The sequence below is a fragment of the Neltuma alba genome, unplaced genomic scaffold (assembly GCF_004799145.2).
Source record: "Neltuma alba isolate B1F8T4 unplaced genomic scaffold, ASM479914v2 tig00012124_pilon, whole genome shotgun sequence".
NCBI lineage: Eukaryota > Viridiplantae > Streptophyta > Magnoliopsida > Fabales > Fabaceae > Neltuma > Neltuma alba.
The window spans coordinates 767,750-788,055 of NW_021636676.1; the positions used below are offsets into that span (position 1 = coordinate 767,750).

General features: G+C 34.7%; 2 protein-coding genes across 5 annotated transcripts; one reads left to right on the forward strand and one right to left on the reverse strand.

The window, feature by feature from the left end:
• Positions 1 to 1,440: 1,440 nt before the first annotated feature.
• Positions 1,441 to 4,603, reverse strand: LOC114723099 (glyceraldehyde-3-phosphate dehydrogenase 2, cytosolic). 2 transcript variants are annotated; one of them, XM_028909250.1, is made up of 12 exons: positions 4,529 to 4,603; positions 4,398 to 4,421; positions 4,122 to 4,222; positions 3,579 to 3,694; positions 3,378 to 3,477; positions 2,924 to 3,070; positions 2,783 to 2,843; positions 2,599 to 2,696; positions 2,375 to 2,517; positions 2,135 to 2,218; positions 1,916 to 2,005; positions 1,441 to 1,746 (listed from the first exon to the last, which is right to left on the reverse strand). In XM_028909250.1, exons 1-12 carry the CDS (start codon positions 4,530 to 4,532, stop codon positions 1,701 to 1,703), a joined length of 1,014 nt encoding a protein of 337 aa, XP_028765083.1. In that variant the 5' UTR covers positions 4,533 to 4,603; the 3' UTR covers positions 1,441 to 1,700. The 2 variants fall into 2 exon arrangements, with proteins under 2 accessions (XP_028765083.1, XP_028765082.1); XM_028909249.1 differs by lacking the exon at positions 4,529 to 4,603 and having other exon boundaries at positions 4,398 to 4,431.
• A 9,299-nt stretch (positions 4,604 to 13,902) lies between these two features.
• On the forward strand, positions 13,903 to 20,195 carry LOC114723098 (uridine kinase-like protein 2, chloroplastic). 3 transcript variants are annotated; one of them, XR_003738210.1, is made up of 15 exons: positions 13,903 to 14,065; positions 14,562 to 14,653; positions 14,865 to 14,934; positions 15,303 to 15,421; positions 15,704 to 15,800; positions 16,567 to 16,634; positions 17,141 to 17,335; positions 17,461 to 17,544; positions 17,620 to 17,680; positions 17,795 to 17,855; positions 18,253 to 18,346; positions 18,489 to 18,561; positions 19,570 to 19,652; positions 19,757 to 19,959; positions 20,113 to 20,195. XR_003738210.1 is itself a non-coding variant. In XM_028909248.1 (14 exons), exons 1-14 carry the CDS (start codon positions 13,933 to 13,935, stop codon positions 19,901 to 19,903), a joined length of 1,377 nt encoding a protein of 458 aa, XP_028765081.1. In that variant the 5' UTR covers positions 13,903 to 13,932; the 3' UTR covers positions 19,904 to 20,095. The 3 variants fall into 3 exon arrangements, 1 of the variants encoding a protein (XP_028765081.1); XM_028909248.1 differs by lacking the exon at positions 20,113 to 20,195 and having other exon boundaries at positions 19,757 to 20,095; XR_003738211.1 differs by lacking the exons at positions 13,903 to 14,065; positions 14,562 to 14,653; positions 14,865 to 14,934 and adding an exon at positions 15,163 to 15,228.
• Positions 20,196 to 20,306: the final 111 nt, after the last annotated feature.

Sequence of the window (20,306 nt, forward strand, 5' to 3'; positions counted from 1 at the left end):
TTTCAAAATCACATTTTGAAAAATACATTTTAGTTTATAATCAATGTATCAGTGTAGTTAGTCATATTATCAAAATTTTCACAATAAGTAATTACATTTTCTCCATCATCAAAACATGATTAATACATTACAAACAAACAAAAGTCTGCCAAAACAATTATTAGTTTTGGAATCCTTACTTTTAAAATGTCATTTATTCATGAAATTTAGACCTCGCAAATAATGGATTGAAGCAATTATCTGGTGTATCCTTTTGGCAATTTTTTTTCATATAACCTTTATATCATAAGAAAGAAATATAATTAATGCCTTAGAAATAAAGAAATGTTTGTTAAATTAATTATTAGCATTTGAATTTTTACTTCAAAACATTCAATTCAACAATTGTAAGGCATGTAGAAGCCAGAAAGATTATATATATTCATGCTTTTAAAGTCACTGTCTAAAATAAGCTTTAACTAGTGAGGTGTTGTGTATCGTGTTAGTAACTTTCTTATTATGAAAATTTTAACAATAAGTGAGTGCATTTTTTCCACCATTCCATGTCCCTATATTATGAAAAAGGAACATAATTATACCTTAAAAGTAAGAAATGTTTGTCAAAACAATTATTAGCATGAAAATCTTTACCTTTACATTGTCTTTAAATTTAAATTTTATTAACTCTAAAAATTGAATGACATAACTTATAAATACGAGAAAAAAAATCTCATCTCTATTTTGTGAATTGGATGAGTTTCATATTTTATTTTTCCTTTCTCATGGTGACAAAAATAAAGAAAAACAATTTTTTTTTAACGTGTAAAACGCACAATAGTTTAATAATGAATGTTGACTTGAATATTGCATGTAAAATGGGTCGGTGAATCGCAAAACACGCATTTATTCTGTTTTTGGTAACAAACACGCATTTATTCTGCAAATCACAAAACTCTACAGAATATCTGAGAGGCGAGAGCTACTTTATTAATGGTGAGTTGAAGAAAGGCCCAAATAACAGTCCAAATAAAATTGCGCCCAATCTGGTAACAGTGGGCCTCATACAAGATATGTTTAACTGTTGACTTTGCTTTGACCAAACAAGGCATCTGAAAATATCCTCAGTCCTCACAATAAAAAATCATTAGTTTGACCAAGTTGTAAAAATACAACAATTTTTCGTGGACTTTGAAGTTACCATCCTTGCCAGCCACCGAAATACTACATGCCGCGCCAGGAAACAAAGGGTCAAACATGAGAAAGTTAACCGAAACAGTAATACGAATTGACACCACTGCCAAATCGCTAGGAAACCGAGATAATTCAGCCTGTTTCAGCGTTTCGTATCGACCCAAGTTTTATCGCTTCAATATATTCCAGACCACACAACCCCCAAATTTTTGGTCAAGTCCTTTCAATAGGCTAAGCAACCACAATTGGAAATAAATAACGAACAGAAAGGGCGAGATGAAAACCGTTTGATATCATAATAAGAAAAGTCAAGACATACAGGTATGTAAGCTCACAATCTTCATTCCCTCCACGAAAGAGGCAACCAAAACGATGAAGGCCTAAGAAACTAACGCTTCACACAGCAACACCAGGGATGCAGCAGAAAACCATTTATTCGGAACTCTTGATTTCCGGGATCATAGGAAGCTAGACATCAACTAGGCAAAATATATAAGGCACGAACTCAGCAGGCTACTTGCAGTACCATCTTAATGAGTTTTAGCCATGTGAGCAATCAAGTCAACAACACGTGTGCTGCAGCATTACAGACAAAGCAAGCATTAGCTATCTACCTCTTGTAATTAGATATTAATGGATTGGTAATTTTCCGGAAAAAGCACCAAGTAATCCCTGACCGACCTTCAAGATGATGCTACCATGCAATAGTAAGAAAACGTATGCCAAAAGCATGAAGATGAATTACCTGTAACCCCACTCATTGTCGTACCAAGCAACAAGCTTCACAAAGTTTTCGCTCAAAGCAATACCTGCCTTAGCATCAAAAATACTTGACCTGGAAAAAAAACCAAAGAATTAACATACAACTCCTAGCTCCAAGGACAAATAGAGAGATATATCGATCTAAAGAAGAGGCAGAGAATTTGATGCATTTAGCAACTTCCAATCAGATGATAATCCACACCTGTTGTCCCCAACGAAGTCAGTGGAGACGACATCTTCTTCAATGTAACCAAGGATTCCCTTCAGCTTGCCCTGGGACTCCTCCCTGAAAAACAGTAATATTGAATCAGACAAGCCAAAAGTAAGGCAATCCCCGCAACCTTCCAGCTAATATCAGAGAGTTTCGTGCGTTCAAGCCCTGCAGACCTCAGCAATCAAATAAAAGTTAAATATAAGAATCAGTTTGAGAATAAAATCTTACTTGATGGCAGATTTAATTTGGTCGTAGGTGGCTGGCTTTCCCAGCCTCACAGTGAGATCAACAACAGAGACATCCACAGTAGGAACACGGAATGCCATTCCAGTCAATTTTCCATTCAAAGCAGGAAGCACTTTCCCTACAGCCTGACGCAAAGAAGAGTATATTAGTGAGGATACCAGATAAAGGTAACAATTAACAGTAATATGTGAATGCCAATTATTCACCTTAGCAGCTCCAGTGCTGCTGGGAATGATGTTAAATGAGGCAGCTCTTCCACCCCTCCAGTCTTTACTTGATGGCCCATCAACGGTCTTCTGAGTAGCTGAGCAGCAATAAAGCACGAAAGTCATGATTACACTTAACACACATAAATGAGAAATGCCAGATGTTACAGTTAATTATACCCACCAGTGATGGAGTGAACAGTGGTCATTAGCCCCTCCACAATGCCAAATCTATCATGAATAACCTACAATTGACAAAGGAAGATTAACATAACAGAACAGTATGGCATACAAGTACTGTACAAGTATCTGAAGGCTATGAAACCTTTGCAAGTGGAGCAAGGCAGTTGGTCGTGCAGCTTGCATTGGAAACAATATTAAGCTCTGGCTTATATTTGTGCTCGTTAACACCTACGACAAACATGGGAGCATCTTTACTTGGGGCGGATATGACAACCTTCTTTGCACCACCCTGGCTCAAGGAAAACAAAACAGTCAACTATCATTTCATTTCACACAATCCTCACAAAACCAAACAGTGATAGAATACCAACGAAGAAAAGCCAAGCTAAAAGCATGTTACGCGGAATTTTATGACATGCTTATAGCTAAGCTACAAGACACAGTGCCAATCAATCCAAGAGATGTTCTACATGAAAAGATAACAATGAAAGCCATATTTTATTATTAAAATACGGTCTTTAGGTTAAATGAGATCATCAAGAAAAGCAAACGACAAAGACTAAAGACATGAGAAAGGTTAGCGCACAAAGGCAAACCTTCAAATGGGCAGCAGCTTTCTCTTTGTCTGTGAAGACACCGGTGGACTCAACAATATACTCAGCTCCAGTTTCAGCCCATGGGATCTCTTCCGGGTTCCTGATGGACGAAGTTACAAGGTCAATGGATAGTATCTTCACCTTCGAGACGTAGTGTTAACATTTACAAGCACAACCATAAGAACATTTCAGAAACATTACCTGTGTGCAAACACAGTGACGGGCTTGTCACCAAAAAGAAGGGTTTTAGAGTCCTTGACCGTGACATCGTGATGTTTCCACTGGCCGTGAACACTGTCGTACTTGAACATGTAGGTCTGCCAGCCACCGAGTGACCAATTCAGAAAAATATAAAAGGAAAATAGTAGGCCAAGTTCAGAATCGCATTCGCACAGCGCAAAACATGTTGAACACATCAAAAACTAAGACTGCCAACTTAAACAAAACACGCATCAAATCTACGGAAAAGCTGAAAGAGACGGAACTAAAATCCGATCAGAGATCGGAGCCCTCTGATCCAACAAAGAAAAATGGCAGGCCAAATTCATAGTTGTATCTGTACAGCGGAAAACAGGTTGAGCAAGTCGACAACTAAAGACTACCGACTTAAACTAAAGTGCATCACATCTATGGAAAAGCTGAACGAAACAGAATTAATATCCGATCAGAGAGCTAAGCACGGCTGAGTCACAACATTTCCGCACATACGGTGATGAAACATAAACAGCTAACAGTAATGTATACCATGTAGTCGGTAGAAATGAAAGGGTCGTTGACAGCGACGAGTTCGATATCGTCTCTCTGCAGAGCCACTCTTGCCACCAAGCGACCAATCCTTCCAAATCCTGGAAGCGAAAACACAAGCAATAGAAGAACTCGAATCACTTCCGAAAGTAATTGATCACAAACACAAAAGAAAAGAAAAGAAAAGAAAATAAGAAGAAAGGAAAACCATCTGATCAGATGGGATGAGCAGCAAAAGAAACCAGAGGACGTAAATCGTAGTAAAAGATCACTCACCATTGATTCCGATCTTGGTCTTGCCTGATTTCATGCGAACAAACACAAGAATAAAACAAAATCAGATCAAAAGAGATAAAGTACAATCATGAATGAAAATGAAATAAAATCCATGAAATAGTTGTGATTACCCATAGTTGCAGAGGGTGGAGAGTGCTGAGGCAGAGCAGATAAAGAGAGTAGAGTGGAGATGAGAAAGCAGCAGAAGACAGCTAGGTCAAATAGTGTTACGTTTTGATTAATTTAAAAGACCGAAATGACCGGCCGCTGGTTGGTTTAGTGCCAGAGAGGCCGGGGGCCCCGCTCACTCCTTCTTTTCTTTTTTTTTGTACAAACCTCCCTTACTCTTGCTAGTATTACCTCCGGTCTTATAATTAGGACGGGAGCAGTATTACGCTACAAAACCGGCCCATGACTTTTCGGCCACCTGATTTTCGATTAGGGGAACAAAAATATATATTGTACGGCCTCAAAGAGAACTTCTTGTTAAGATTTTCTTTTAAGTTTTAATTTTTTCTTTTATATTATCATTTAAATTTAGGACCCCTGCATTACGCGAGAAAGAGTTGACTGCTAATATCAAATGACAAATATGCTAGTTGATTTTATATTATTTAGATAAGGGGAAAGTTTATAGGAGGAATTATTTTAGAGTGTTTTTGTCATCTCTTATAATTATTTATTGTAGAATTTGAATTCTTTATTTTACTATTGTTGTTGAAAATTCAATCTACCTAAATAACGAGTATTACTGAAATGCACAACAATTTTAGATAGAAATTTTGAACAGTGATAAAAAATAGTTACATTATAGCAAATAAGGAGATAAAAAAACGAGGCAAAAAATTTAAAAGAAGAATGTAAGCTTTGTACAGAACTATAATTCATTAATTTGTGAGATTTTTTTTTTGGTGATCGGAATGGGTACTTTTTTAATTGATTAAAAAAAGCAAAGAGCTGGATTTATATGATAAAAATACAGATAAGCGGCAGACAAGAGAACAACCCGGAACGTGCTCGAGTTAAGAGAAATGGGAGGCCTGCTAAGTGCTAAGTGCTACGTGAAAACGGATGTATAAACTAATGTCCCATTTAGTACGATATTGAAAATAAGAGATAAAAATTATACTTGTAATTGAAAAAAATTATTAAAAATTTTTTTAGCATGAGTAATTACTTATTACATGAGATTAGACAAACTCATGAAAGTAGAATTGGAGAATACGACTTTCCCATGGTATTTTCCAATCTCACATATATGGATTTGTCTAATTTCATGTAATAAGCATCTTTTATGTTAAATACTACCTCCGAAAATACAGATAAGCGGCAGACAAGAGAACAACCCGGAACGTGCTCGAGTTAAGAGAAATGGGAGGGCTGCTAAGTGCTAAGTGCTACGTGAAAACGGATGTATAAACCTAGTGTCCCATTTAGTACGAAGTATTAAAAATAAAGGATGAAAATTATAAATGTAATTGAAAAAAATTATTAAAATTTTTTAATAACATGAGTAATTACTTATTACATGAGATTAGACAAACTCATAAAAGTAGAATTGGAGAATACGACTTCCCCATAGTATTTCCCAATCTCACATATATGGATTTGTTTAATTTCATGTAATAAGCAATCTTTTATGTTAAATACTATTTTCTTAATATCAATCATAATATCTATCTCTTATTTTTAATGTTTTATATACTACCTCCGATTATTAATATAAGATCTTGTTTGACTTTTATTTTGATCCTAAATATAAGACTCCAATCCACTTTGTCTCTCATATTTACTCAATTTCTTCTAAGATAGTCCTTTTAATAATTATAGTTATAGTCAATATACTTAATTAACAATGATATTTTAAGAAAGACAACACCTATTTAGAACCAATAACTAACTCAACTTACTTTTTTAATCTCTTCAAATTAACCAACTGGTATTTATAATTAGAACCGGAGGTAGTACTAAACAATATTTATTATGTTGCTCGAGGCTTATGTTTTTGGCTTTACAGTTTTTTATCTCCCCCCGGCCTACCGGGCAACTTTTTATCAATATGATAGCAAGAATAGTACCGTTTTGAGGAAAGCAAGGGAATGAAGTGGGTTCCGTGGGCGCGCCCAATATTCGGCGGCACCAGGATTCGGATCCTTACACGTTGCTCTCAGCTTTTACGTTTCTGGGAGGTTGGGGAGCCATGACTTAAAGGTCAACAACCGTACCAGAAAGTAAAAAAAAAAAAACTTTCATGCCATAGGTTGAAGCGAAAGAGAAATACCGTTCTCGGCAACCACAATTTGACTTGTCTCTCTCCCCCCCCCCCCCCCCAAATTTAATGCTCCGTTTGGCACAGGGAAGTGTTCTTACGAGAAATAGAAGTACAAATAGAAGTGAAACTGAAAGTGGAAGTGGAATTAAAAGTATGTTTGGTGTGTCTATAAAAGCATGATATAATTTTTAATTAATATTATCTTTAGTACTTAATACAAAAACTTATTTAACTTTTATTTTGATCATAAATATAAGATTCAAATCCATTTTATATATCATATTTATTTATTTTTTTAATATAATTTTTGTAATAATAATAGTTTTAACCAATACACTTGATTAGTAAAGATGTTTTAAAAAAGACAACACCTATTTATAATAAATAACTAACTTAACTGTCTTTTTAATCTATTCAAATTACTCAACCGCATATTAGTTGAAAAAAGAAGATGAAGTTATCCTTGCCATGGAGGAATCTTATCATTGATGCTACTTTTGTGGGTATATAAATTCTTCTTTTGATTTGATAAGAATACGGTGAAACCAATAAATAGTATTACATTCCGTCCTAAATATAAAAACTAGTTAATTAATTTGAATAGATTAATAACATAAGTTAAGTTAGTTATTTGTAATAAATAGATATTATTTTTTCTAAAATATTATTACTAATCAAGTATATTAGCTAAAATTATCATTATTAGACGGACTATCTTAAAAAAACATAAATATGAGAGATAAAGTGGATTATGATCTTATATTTAAGACCAAAAAAATCAAATAAGGTCTTATATTAAGAAATGGAGATAGTCATTTAAATAAGAGGATTCAATTTTATTTTTTAGTAAGATTGAGAATTCAGATTTTGTGGACTCAAAATATTATTCGGAAAGTTACTCGGCATACAAGTATATAAAACATTATTAAGTAAAAGTTTTTTTTTCCACCTTAGAATATAGATTTAATATCTGCATGCTTAATGAATAAATTTATAGTTATGACACATAATGTAATAAAATAAGTCATTGAAATTTTGATAAGAATATATATAGTTAAACAATAGTAATTGTGTGTGTAGACAAGTGGAATAAGTAGATAAAATCCTCCATGTTTTTTTGAATAAAATATCCTCCATGTTTTAACTTTTAATTCCAAAGCAAGACACAAATATTGTACGATGCTACAAAGAATCGCTTTCTCACCCGAAAGAAAATAATAAAATCGAATATGTTTCTTTTTTTGTTGCCGAAATATTCGAATTTCTTTAATTTCATCTTATATGCCCATGAATTACTTTTCTTTCAGGTGCGTGATGAAAATTAGATTCCCTGCTGCCCAATATCAAGACCCGTTTTAAACGCATGATATAACAGAAAAATAATAATAAAGTGATAAAATAATTTTGCAAGCAAAAAAAGTAGCAAGGCTTCTTGGGATGATCTAGCATTCTGGAAGGCCGAGAGCTTCTAGTTTAGGACTTATGTTGGAGGGTTGGAAGGGGAGAGAGTATTAAGGTTTTTGAAGATAAATGGCTCCCTGATATGGTTGATTGAAAGTTGAGTACCAGGAGTCTAAATGAGGAGATGAAGAATTTGAGAGTACAGTGTGCAATATAATAAGGGATGGTGAATGGTGGTTCGATGGGGCAGGGGATTGTTTAACTGAAGAAGATAAGGCATGTATTAAAAAAGTCAGATTTCCTCTGATAGACATGAGCAACAAACTGATTTGGTTAAAAAGTAGAAATGGTGAGTATGTGGTCAAATTTGGGTACAAAGCTGCTTTACAGAAGAAGACAACAAAGAATGTGGACAAACCCAGCCGCTCATATTCTCCTTCAAAGATTTTATGGAGTGGTGCATGGAATATCAAGATGCCCCCTAAAGTTTTTCACTTCATTTGGCGAGTGGTTAGTGTTGCTGTGGCTACCAAGGAAGCTCTCTTTCATAAGAAAAGTGCTCCTGATTCTGTTTGCCCAATTTGTAGAAATGAGGTTGAGACTATTGAGCATTTACTTTTTCTTTGCCCTTGGACAAAGAGCTGCTGGTATGGTTCACCGTTGGCTTTGAGATTTGACAGAATTGGGAATTTCAAAGCTGATAGGTGGTTGGAAAATTGGTTAATGAATTCGGATGTCATTAAGAAACAAGATGTTGCACTATTTGCTAGTATCTGCTAGGGCATTTGGAAGAGCATATGCAAATATGTATTTGAAGGACTGGAACTGGATGCTTATGGCTGTGTAGTAGCTGTAATGAGACTTGTCATAGAATTTGGGGAAGTTAATGCAAGAAGGGCAAGGAGAGAGTCTTGTGGTGTGAAAGTGATAAAAAACCAGTCATAGAAGAGGTCGCCGGTAGGAGTAGTCAAAGTAAATATTGATGGTGGCTTTAATAATTGTTTAAGTCTTGCTACAACAAGTGTTGTCTATAGAGATGAATCTGGTTGCTTTGTAGGAGGGCTAGGCATGAAAATTTTGGCTTCCTCTCTTTTCATGGCAGAAGGTGTGGCTCTCTTAACTTCCTTTGAAGCTGTCTCAAGGAAGGATTCGAGGAGGGTAGTGTTTGAGACAAATGGTAGTGAGTTGTATAACCTGATGTGCAGTAAGAATTTGAAGGGGGTGAATGGTGCTATGCTGACATCCTCCAAAAATGTTGGGATTTCTTGTCTTTAAACAACAACTAGGAGATGGCTTTGGTAAGTAGAAAGGGTAATAAGGCTGCACATTGTATGGCAGCTGAGGCATTGAGGGGTATGGTACCTATGGGATGGCTTTTTAAGCCATCATCCCCTCTGCTTGCTATCTTACTCTTTGACTGTTAGTTTACTCATGCTATTTCGGTTTCTAATGTTGGCGATAGATCTGGTATAGGCCATTCCTCGTTTGTGCTATTGGCTTTTTTTTCCTTTGCTTCTGTTGTTTGTTTTTCCTTTTATGTTTGGTTTGTTGGTGTGATAGGTTGTACTGTTAGGCTTTTCTGAGTGTTTTTTCCTTTGGGGCTTTAAGTGGCTATTGGTATTTGTATCTGTTTTTTTGTGGTATTAATAAAACTATCTGTTTTGCTTAAAAAAAAGTGATAAAATAATTTTATTTATGTAAATTTTTTTATATTATTATGTTAAGAAATATAGTTGCCATTAAATACTTATAATATTAGGAGTATAGTTATCTAAGTCGTGGTATGATTTAAAGAGATTATCATTTTATAAAAAACTACGTATACTAGTATGAACCCAAATTTTAATCTCAACTTAGATAGACATTATAGGATAAATCCAAGGATTAAGATGAAAGTTAAGCATAATTTAAAATTCAGAACTGAAAATTTTCAAGTTGATGTGATTATTGTGCTATTTATAGGATCTGTGCTTTTAAAAGAAAAGAATTATCAGCCTTTAAGCAAGGAATTAAAAAAAAAAAACAGAATGAAATAAGGAATAATTTAGTGGTTTCAAAGCAAGAAAACCTAAGAAGGAATTGATCCTAAAGAAAGTTAAAGCAATATAGAAAAGAATCAACCCGGTGGCTGTAGGGGAGAAAATCCTACTAGCGTTGTAAGAAAGCTGAGAAGTTCAACAATTTTCACCTCCAAACTCATATAAATTAATGCTCTCCCTCCCACACACACAAGTTGATTAAATATTCTCCTTTCTTCATTTGGTTCAATGATACTGTTATATTAGTATTTGGGAGGAAAGAACAAATATTTTATTTTGTAAGTTCTTATTGATATATGACACTTTATTCATGTACATAACATAGAACAAAAAATCAGACTGAACCGACCAGTTCAGTCAGAGAATCGACCAGTGGTCCAATTCGTTTTGGATATTAAACTAGGAGGGAGTTGAACCGATAGCAAACCGGTGTGAACTAGTAGTAAACCGGTTTGGATGATTAGTTATTATTGATCCTATTTTTTCTCATTCGGCTTCTAATATCTCAGCTCTTATAGGTTTGAATGAATTTTAATGATGATTTGGCATCAATGATTATTAATTTTAGTTATTGATAAATCATAAAATCAAAATTCTCAATGTGTTATATCTTGTTATTATTACAATCAACTATTGTTATATTTCCTTATATTTTATTATTAGTGATTATTAATATTGTTACATTTTGTTATTTTCAATTAAATTATATTATTTTAATATGATCGGTTGGACTCCGAGTTGACCCCGGTCTGACCAATTGACTATTGAACTACCATCTTAACCAGTTTAGTGTCCGGTCCATTTTTTGTTCCTTAGTATATAGTGATTCGGCTTCTAATATCTCAGCTCTTATAGGTTTGAATGAATTTTAATGATGATTTTGGTATCAATGATTATTAATTTTAGTTATTGATAAATCATAAAGATCAAAATTCTCAATGTTGTTATATCTTGTTATTATTACAATCAAACTATTGTTATATTTCCTTATATTTTATTATTAGTGATTATTAATATTGTTACATTTTGTTATTTTCAATTAAATTATATTATTTTAATATGATCGGTTGGACTCCGAGTTGACCCCGGTCTGACCAATTGACTATTGAACTACCATCTTAACCAGTTTAGTGTCCGGTCCAGTTTTTTGTTCCTTAGTATATAGTGAGCTTTTGCATTTATGCGATAATTTTAAGTTTATTATAGACATATGTTGATCACTACATAAGTGTGTGTGGGCATGTTGGATGTGTGTGTTTGTTCTTGTGCATATATTATATATCCTTATAATTTTAAAATTTGTGTGACACACCAATATATTTTGGAAAAATGACACAAAATAATACTTAAACTTGAAAATGCCAAATGATCATTTGAATTTGCAAAATCCCAATTTAGTCATAAGTGACCAATTTGACATTTCTAAATTTGCTGAAATGATCATATTACCCTTTATTTTATTTATTGTTTTTTAAAAAACCAAAGCCCTACTGGCCGGCCTTTGACGATCGGCCGACAATTGGTCGCCGATTTTTTAAAATTTTTTTTTACAATTTTAGTATAATGATAAACAATTTTTGTAACGCTATTAAAAATTTAGTATAACAGTTAACAACAAGTTTTCTAGAAAATTCAAAAATGGCATTTTTACAACTTCAATAATGTCATTAATAAGTTTCGGGGGTATAGTATTTAACAACGAATTTTCTAAAAATTCAAAAAAGGCATTTTTACAACTTTAGCAACTATTTTTTTAAAATTTTTTTTACAATTTCAGTAAAACAGTTAACAACTTTTATAATGCTATTAATAATTTTAGTATAGCAATTAACAACAATTTTTTGAAAAATTTAAAAATTAGCATGTTTACAATTTTATTAGTAATGCTGTTAACAAGTTCTGTAACTCTATTAACAATTTCGATATAGTATTTAACAACAGGTTTCTGAAAAATTCAAAAAAAAGTAGTTTTTACAATTTGTGTGTGACTAACCAGTATTTTATTATTGGCACCAAAGTTCTCAATTAAAATTTACGGAAAATTTTGTTTAAGGACCATAGTACAGAATTAATTTCAAAGACCCTCAAAACTTTCTGAAACTTCACTGCAAAACCAAGGGGGCAGAATAATGGAGGGGCAATAGTGAAATTTAGGGCAAACCAAAGTAGGTGACATGTAAATGGACTAATTCCAGTTGTAAATATATGTATGTATATTACAAATTGTCTAGTCTCATTTGCAAATAGGCTCTCCCACACTTGCTCACATGAGGGGCAATAGTGTCTTTTTTTTGTGAAATTAATATCAGTTTACCCTCTTGGTCCTGCAGTGAAGTTTCAAAAGTTTTGAAGGCTCTTTGAAAACAAAACTTTCCCTAAAAATTGTATTTTAAAAAAAAAATTCTCTCTGAATTTCAATGCAAGGCGATACGAGTCCAAGCCCCGCCTCGGGGGGAAAAAACGTATTTTATCCTACAAGAAAAATGTTTTCCCTGGACATGGACCTCATGTTTTCCCATCAACATTACACTCAATGACATGAACGCGGGCCAAAAATGAAAAATATTTGAAGTTGAATTCCTAAGATAATGAATGGAGTTCAATGCACAGAATTTTTAGTACAATTAATATTTGTGATTTCCCTTCATGAACATTCATCCATTCATTAATAATATATTCAAGAAAATATCATTTTTCTGCCAATTATTCAAGAATATAATACTACCTCTAGTTTTTAATATAAAACCTCGTTTTACTTTTATTTTAATCCTAAATATAAGCCCTCAATTCACTTTGTCTCTAATATTTATATATTGTTTTTCAAGGTGGTCCTTCTAACCAACACCCTCGATTAACAATGATATTTTAAGAAAGATAACACCTATTTATTATAAATAACTAACTTAACTTACTTTCTTAAGCTCTTCAAATTAATCAACTGACTCTTATAATTAGGACCGGAGGTAGTAGATCAGCAACACTATACAATTTGGTCATTTTACCAATTATAACCGTTCATTTCCACTGAAACAATCAAGGCTATGAATAAAACTTCTCCAGGAGGCATTCACTATACGTAGTTCTTTTCTTTTTCTTTTTTTTTTTTTGCCCCAACCCATTATAAGTATTTCTGTCTCTATAATGTACAAATTACCAACAACACTTAAGAGATATTCTCTAAAACAAATTGGCATTAGATTCACTGAATGATGAACTTTTAATTCAACTCGCACTTTCCATCAAATCATACAAAATTTGGTTGAACCATAAATTTCTGAAAATTAGTTTTTACCCAATTTTTTATGTTGGCATGTGACCCGCCAATATTTGTTTCCACCTAAGATGATTTATTAAATTACACGATATCCTGCATTGAGAAATTATTAATTAATTTTAAAGAATAGTTGCTAACACTTAATCATAAACAGTTAATGCCGATAATAGAGATATATTCGCTTAAAATATTTGTTTTCTAACGCAGCAGTTGAATAATGTTATCAGTTTAATTAAAAGACCATGTAGCCCATCAAGCTTTTATTTTGGACCCAAATCTACATTTTTCAGTTGAGTTGCGAAGAACTTCAGAACTTGTCCCGTGTATTGAGTTGAAATCTTACTATATTAATTTAAAAACTTTATTAGTGAATAATATAGAAATAGTTTGCACAGGATCCAATTTCTTTTTTTTTTTTTTTAAAGAAGAAAAAGTGAAGAGTTGAATTAGAGCGCAAGAACACGCATACGCATATATAAGAGACGAGACTCGCGGGAGGGACGCATATTGGCCGTGACAGAAGAAACTGGGACGCTGCCGTCGACGACAATGGACATCCTGATAGAGTCTACCTCCGCCGCTCATTTCTCTGGTCGGCGTCCTTCCATGACGACGTCGTCTTCTTCATTTTTATCTCCGACTGATGACGGTCTCGTTGGCCTTACGCAGCCATTTGTGATCGGTATGCATATATAAGCACTGATATTATTCCGATCTTCCGTTTCTCGCAATTTTCGATGTTCTCAATAATTCTGGATCATGCGCATTCATTTGACTTTTCTGGAAAGTACATGAACAAAACCAATGCCTTAAACTGATTTTCTAGCTTAAATGAGAAGTCTTAATTTGCCCTGCTTTCTCGGTAACAAAAAAAAACAAAAACAAAAAAAGAGGATAAAGTGCAATGCTCTTGTTCGTACTGAAATACCAGGATCTCGATGTGCTTTGGCTAGCTTAGTAGCTTGTATGCTTGTTTCGTCTCTGTTTCTTTATCGGTGTCATTACTTCGTTGCGTTTTTCTCTTTCGGACAGTCTGAATGTACGAAACGTTCTTACTCAAATTTTTACTCACTCCAGCTTTCCAACATTTTCTCTGCCACTACACAAATTTTAAGGGACAAACTCAATTATATGTGATATTTTTGTGCACCCTGATTTACAAGCTGGCAATTGAACAGGGGTCTCTGGAGGTACGGCATCAGGCAAGACCTCTGTGTGTGACATGATCATTCAACAACTGCAAGATCATAGAGTGGTGGTAGTCTGTCAGGTCAGTCACTGGTATATTCTAGAATCTTCTCCAGTAGAATTGGTCCAGCCATTTTTGCAATTATAATTACTGGACTCTTATTGCTCAGCTATGAGTAAATGATGAACGAAATCATTTAATTTCTTCGTTGCCACTTAGTGCTTCTATGCCTGATTACAGGGATTAAAAACGAGCTTTTAGCCTTCTAATCAATCAAATGTTGTTCTTGTAGGACTCATTCTACCGTGGTTTGACAGAGAGAGAGTTGAAACGCGTCCATGAATATAATTTTGATCATCCTGGTATATTGAGTCTGTCAGGTCAGTCACTGGTATATTCTAGAATCTTCTCCAGTTTGGTCCAGCCATTTTTGCAATTATAATTACTGGACTTTATTGCTCAGCTATGAGTAAATGATGAACGAAATCATTTAATTTCTTCGTTGCCACTTAGTGCTTCTATGCCTGATTACAGGGATTAAAAACGAGCTTTTAGCCTTCTAATCAATCAAATGTTGTTCTTGTAGGACTCATTCTACCGTGGTTTGACAGAGAGAGAGTTGAAACGCGTCCATGAATATAATTTTGATCATCCTGGTATATTGACCTTAAACTTTATTTTGATACTGATTCTGAAATCAGTTCTGATGCTTCTATTTTGGTTTCTATAGACGCCTTTGATACTGAGGAACTTGTGAAGTGTATCAGCAAGCTCAAATCTGGACAGTCTGTTCATGTGCCAGTATATGATTTTAAGACACATCAGCGGTCGTCTGAAAAATATACGCAGGTAGTTTTCTCACATTTTAACCTAAATTCGGGTGTTAGTGTCAATTATTCTCAGACTTGTTGCCTAACAGTTGATTCCATTACTTGCCCGTCTATTTATACAGAAAACAAACAAACCGACAAGCTTGAAATCATATTTCTAGCAAGAGAATTGCATAGTGTATGAGTCACCATATGTTTTTTCACAACAAATTATTGGAGGTGCTATGCTCTTGCAAAATTAAATTAAAATGCAGACAGAGGCCTGATTCCCCCTCCCTTTTTTGGGCTCACTATTGGGCAGGTCAATGCATCTGAAGTAATCATTTTGGAGGGCATATTGGTTTTTCATGAGCAACGTGTGCGCGACATGATGAATATGAAAATCTTTGTCGATACAGGTCTTCTTTTCCCCCATCTTGATATGGTTTCGAGTTATTCTACTACCAATCACAAGTTAAATAAATCCAAGCAGGTTAAATTTTGTATACAAGCTATTCAAAATTCACTAAAGGTCCAGCATACATAACCCTTAGGTTGTATTGTACCTTGCTCTGTCTTCTCCTTGTTTGGTTGCAATCCATTGAGTACAACTTTTAAGACTTCATAGAAAGCATTTCCATTTCACTTAGCAACGACTTCTGAGCTCTATGCAAATTTGTAATCCTTCCATCTGCAAAACATTGCAGCCTAAGCTGTGCACTTACGCGGGGAGGACAAGGATATTAGAACAGCCTAGGCTTCAAGCTTTCAACAGTGCACTTAATGGCTGAAATTCATAGGGCACGATGTTTAATACTGAGTTCACTATCTGTTATCTTTTGGATTTTTTATTATCATGGATTTTCTTCTGAGTGGCCGTCTTCGAGTCCTGGTGAAAGAGTCGTAAGGGACAAATTGATATGTTAGCCTTTGTTCCTTCATCTATGTTTGAAGGGCACCTTATTGATTTGGGTTGGGTTAAGGAAAATGCGTGTCCAGTAAGGAGAAGAATTGTTTCTCATGTCTACTTGTACGCCGTGAGCTTGTGATCTTGATCTTGTCTAGTACCTTTGTGGAAGATACTTTGAGATGATACGTGCCAGCAAGTTGTTCAATTTGTTCTCAGTAGAAATGCTCTCAACAGATTTAATATCCTCTGTTTTTGTTGTCTTGCGTGTTATGTAGATGCTGATGTAAGGCTTGCCCGCAGAATAAGACGGGATACCGTCGACAGGGGCAGAGATATGCAGTCGGTACTGGAACAGGCAAGTCCCCCCCCCCCCCAAGGGGCTATAATTGATCATACTGGCAGATACCAGGACTATCATTTGAGAAAATAAAACTATTTTGCGTATTTGGAAATCTGTCAATTTATACACTGATATATTTTTTTAAAAAAAAAATTACTATCGACCTTCAGGAACGATACATACATGATACCTCTTCGCCTACTCTGATGATTCCGTATCGTTGGACAAACTCGGGATCAGGAAGGGTTAATTAAATAATACAAGTCTGTACCCCAAAAAAGGAAAAACTCCAAGTCCTATGTCTCTCCCATCTGTGGGACATAACAAGTCTCGAAGAAACAGATTAGCACTATAAAGTCTGTAATGCAGTATTTATGGTGAAAGGCAGTCGCTGTAAAGTTAAATGACTGCACTTTTCTGCTGATGTTACTGTGCTAAATATTATTTTACCGATACGTGACACTGAGTGGCTGATACCGAGACCTTCTTAATGATTTTCAGATTTTCAGTATTCAAAATTTGTCAAGCCCGCCTTTGATGATTTCATTCTTCCAACCAAAAAATATGCCGATATCATAATACCTCGTGGGAAAGAGAATGTGGTAGCAGTTGACTTGATCGTTCAACATATCCGCACTAAGCTTGGCCAACATAACCTCTGCAAAATATATCCGAATTTGAATGTTATCCATTCTACGTACCAGGTGATCTTCATCATCATCATCGTTGTCCTTCCTTTTAACTTTTTAATATATTTCTTTTCTTTGCTTCGTTTACCCACGGAGATATATATGGTGTATGCATTTCTAATGTTGAAGCTCTCTCACAGATCAGAGGCATGCACACTCTAATTCGTGACAAGAATATATCAAAGCACGACTTTGTTTTTTATTCAGATCGGCTTATTCGTTTGGTAAATAATGATCAAATGCTTTCTACAGGATTTATGTACCCATTTACAAACTAATTTTAGCATTTAACTTCACAGGTACTGGAACACGGTCTCGGCCATTTGCCATTTACAGAGAAGCAGGTTATCACACCCACAGGTCCGTCTAAGGGTTGTTAGTTTCAGTAGTTCATTGATCACATGACCGAATGTTTTAATTACGTTTTGCTTTCTTCAGACTGCTACAGTATTTTTGGTTGTTATTCCGTTCCAGGATCAATTTACACTGGCGTCGATTTCTGTAAGAGATTGTGCGGTGTATCCGTCATTCGTAGGTAATTTCCTTGTTCAAACAGTTTAACGTTTCTCTACTTCATCATTTTTTTATATGTGTATATTTTCGACAATCATTTCTCAATCTCATGTGGTGAATTTTTCAGACATGTCATTAGCATTAATCATTTTGTCCTTTTAAAACTCTTCCTTCTAATATCATTTGACAAGAACGAACTTAATCGCAACTAGTGCATCCTACACTCCTATACGCAGCATGAAGAGTATAATCCTAGTTCACGTGATGATAATGTTTGTCAACTTCCTCCTCACCTTATTAGTACATACGATTGGATATTGTTAGGAACTTTCGATGATTCAGTATTTCAGTTGTTCCTTGAAAAAGTAAATATGTATATCTTGCAGACAAACTGTGTATAAGTTGGTTTAATGTCTCAGTGGTGAAAGCATGGAGAATGCTTTGCGCGCATGTTGTAAAGGAATCAAAATAGGAAAAATTCTCATCCACCACGAAGGAGGTGATGAGACCCAGGTACGGGTTCCCATGTCAACTTTTGTTTTTGTTTTTGTTTTTGATTTTTTTTGTTTTGGTTATTGGTTGGTATTATGCATTTCTCTGGAACTGGTTCACTTACCCCCCCAAATCCCCCCACCCCTTCTCTGTTCTATATAAGCTCATTTATGAGAAGCTTCCGAAAGATATTTCAGAGAGACATGTTCTCCTTTTGGACCCAGTACTTGGTACAGGTGAATTATCATCTTTTTTTCATATCCTCCTTTTTTACTTTTCCTCTTAATAAGATCTTTTATCATCTTTTTGTTATTTTCATTTATTAACAGGCGTCCTACCTTCATTATAGTTGTTCTTCATTTGCACATGGACCCTCTTAATACTTACGGGATTCGTATCTTGTTTTAACCCCTTCCTTTAATAGAAACTAAATCATATATTCCAAAAAAAAAAAAATTTACACGAGGATAGGAGCTAATCCTTACCCTTTTTTCCCATCATCCATGAGCTTGCTTTACTAAGGTAGGGGTTAATCAGATGTACTACCTCTGGTTCTTAATATAAGACCTTGTTTGACTTATATTTTGGTCCTAAATATAAGACCCCAATTCGCTTTGTCTCTCATATTTATGTATTTTTTTTTCAAGATAGTCCTCTTAACAATGGTAATTATAGCCAATACACTTAATTAGCAAGGATATTTTAGGAAAGACAATACATATTTATTATAAATAACTAACTTAACTTTTTTTTTTTTTTTTTCAAATTAGTCAACTAGCTCTTATAATTAGAACCGGAAGTAGTATAAAAAACATCAACTAACTTATGGCAGTATCTGGCCAACAAATTTGCTCTCTGATTAGCCTTCTTAGACATGAAATTAACAAGATATACAAGAGCTTTCTAGCTTCCTCTAACTTCAACAACAGGATACTATTTCTTTCTCTTTGTATTCAGGCGCGCGCACAATAGTCAAAAGGATATGCATTGTTACTCAGTTCTCATAGAAAGCTTTTATTTGCGCGATTGAGTGTCATGTGGAGCGTGCAAAATAGCTTTGGTAGATTGACATCATTCTTCAAAATTCTAGTTTCACACCAAACCATTTATCTTAATTACGAAGCTAAATTTGAGCACATTTATTTTTTTTGGTCATATATCATCCGCATAATAGATTAGTAACTAGCACGTAAGCACTGGTTCAATGACCAAACAATCAGGTAACCTTCTATTGATTTGCACAGGTAACTCTGCCAGCCAAGCCATTGAGCTTCTTATACGAAATGGAGTTCCGGAGTCCCGCATAATATTCCTCAACCTCATCTCCGTAAGTTGATTCTAATATTAGAAACCAGGAAAATGGGATTTACCTTCCTAACGTTCCTATGTTCCTCCTATACGCACGGCTATATATTTTATCACTGATTTCAGGCTCCTGAGGGAATACACCGTGTATGCAAACGTTTTCCATACCTGAAAATAGTCACTTCGGAGATTGAAGTTGGACTAAATGAAGAGTTTCGAGTTATACCAGGGTTGGGAGAATTTGGAGACCGCTATTTCGGTACTGAAGAGTAAAAGAGAGAGAGAAAAAGACTGAGGGGGAAAGAAGACGATTCCCAATGACTGAGAAGGTACGGTCTGAACTTGTGGGATGCCTATATTACTCCTCCGTTCCTAAATATAAAACCCTTATACACACTTGTATAAGGGTTTTATATTTAAGATTAGAGGAGTATTCTTTAAAGGCAACTCTTAACTCCTCAATTGTTTATTATATGTAGCAGGCATTTATTTATGGAGATGAGCTTCTGTAACTGAACAATTATTATTTCATATCTTCCTCTTAAGGGGAAGATTAATAGAGCGGGCGTCACTAAATGAATAAAATTGCCGCCACTGCAAGCCTATGCTTCGATCTTCTAAGGGACCACGCCCTTAATCGTTGTCAAGGAAATTTTTTTTTTAAAAAAAATAACTC

Excerpts from the sequence above, each read along its gene's own strand:
- LOC114723099 (XM_028909249.1), bottom strand. The coding sequence starts at position 4,431 with ATGAAATCAGGCAAGACCAAGATCGGAATCAATG. Across the intron at positions 3,071-3,377 it reads AAGCTGCTGCCCATTTGAAG|GGTGGTGCAAAGAAGGTTGT; the intron begins GTTTGCCTTTGT and ends TCCTTGAGCCAG. Across the intron at positions 2,518-2,598 it reads GCAGCACTGGAGCTGCTAAG|GCTGTAGGGAAAGTGCTTCC; the intron begins GTGAATAATTGG and ends TCTTTGCGTCAG.
- LOC114723098 (XM_028909248.1), top strand. The coding sequence starts at position 13,933 with ATGGACATCCTGATAGAGTCTACCTCCGCCGCTCATTTCTCTGGTCGG. Across the intron at positions 16,635-17,140 it reads GGGGCAGAGATATGCAGTCG|TATTCAAAATTTGTCAAGCC; the intron begins GTACTGGAACAG and ends TCAGATTTTCAG. Across the intron at positions 18,347-18,488 it reads AAGGAGGTGATGAGACCCAG|CTCATTTATGAGAAGCTTCC; the intron begins GTACGGGTTCCC and ends GTTCTATATAAG.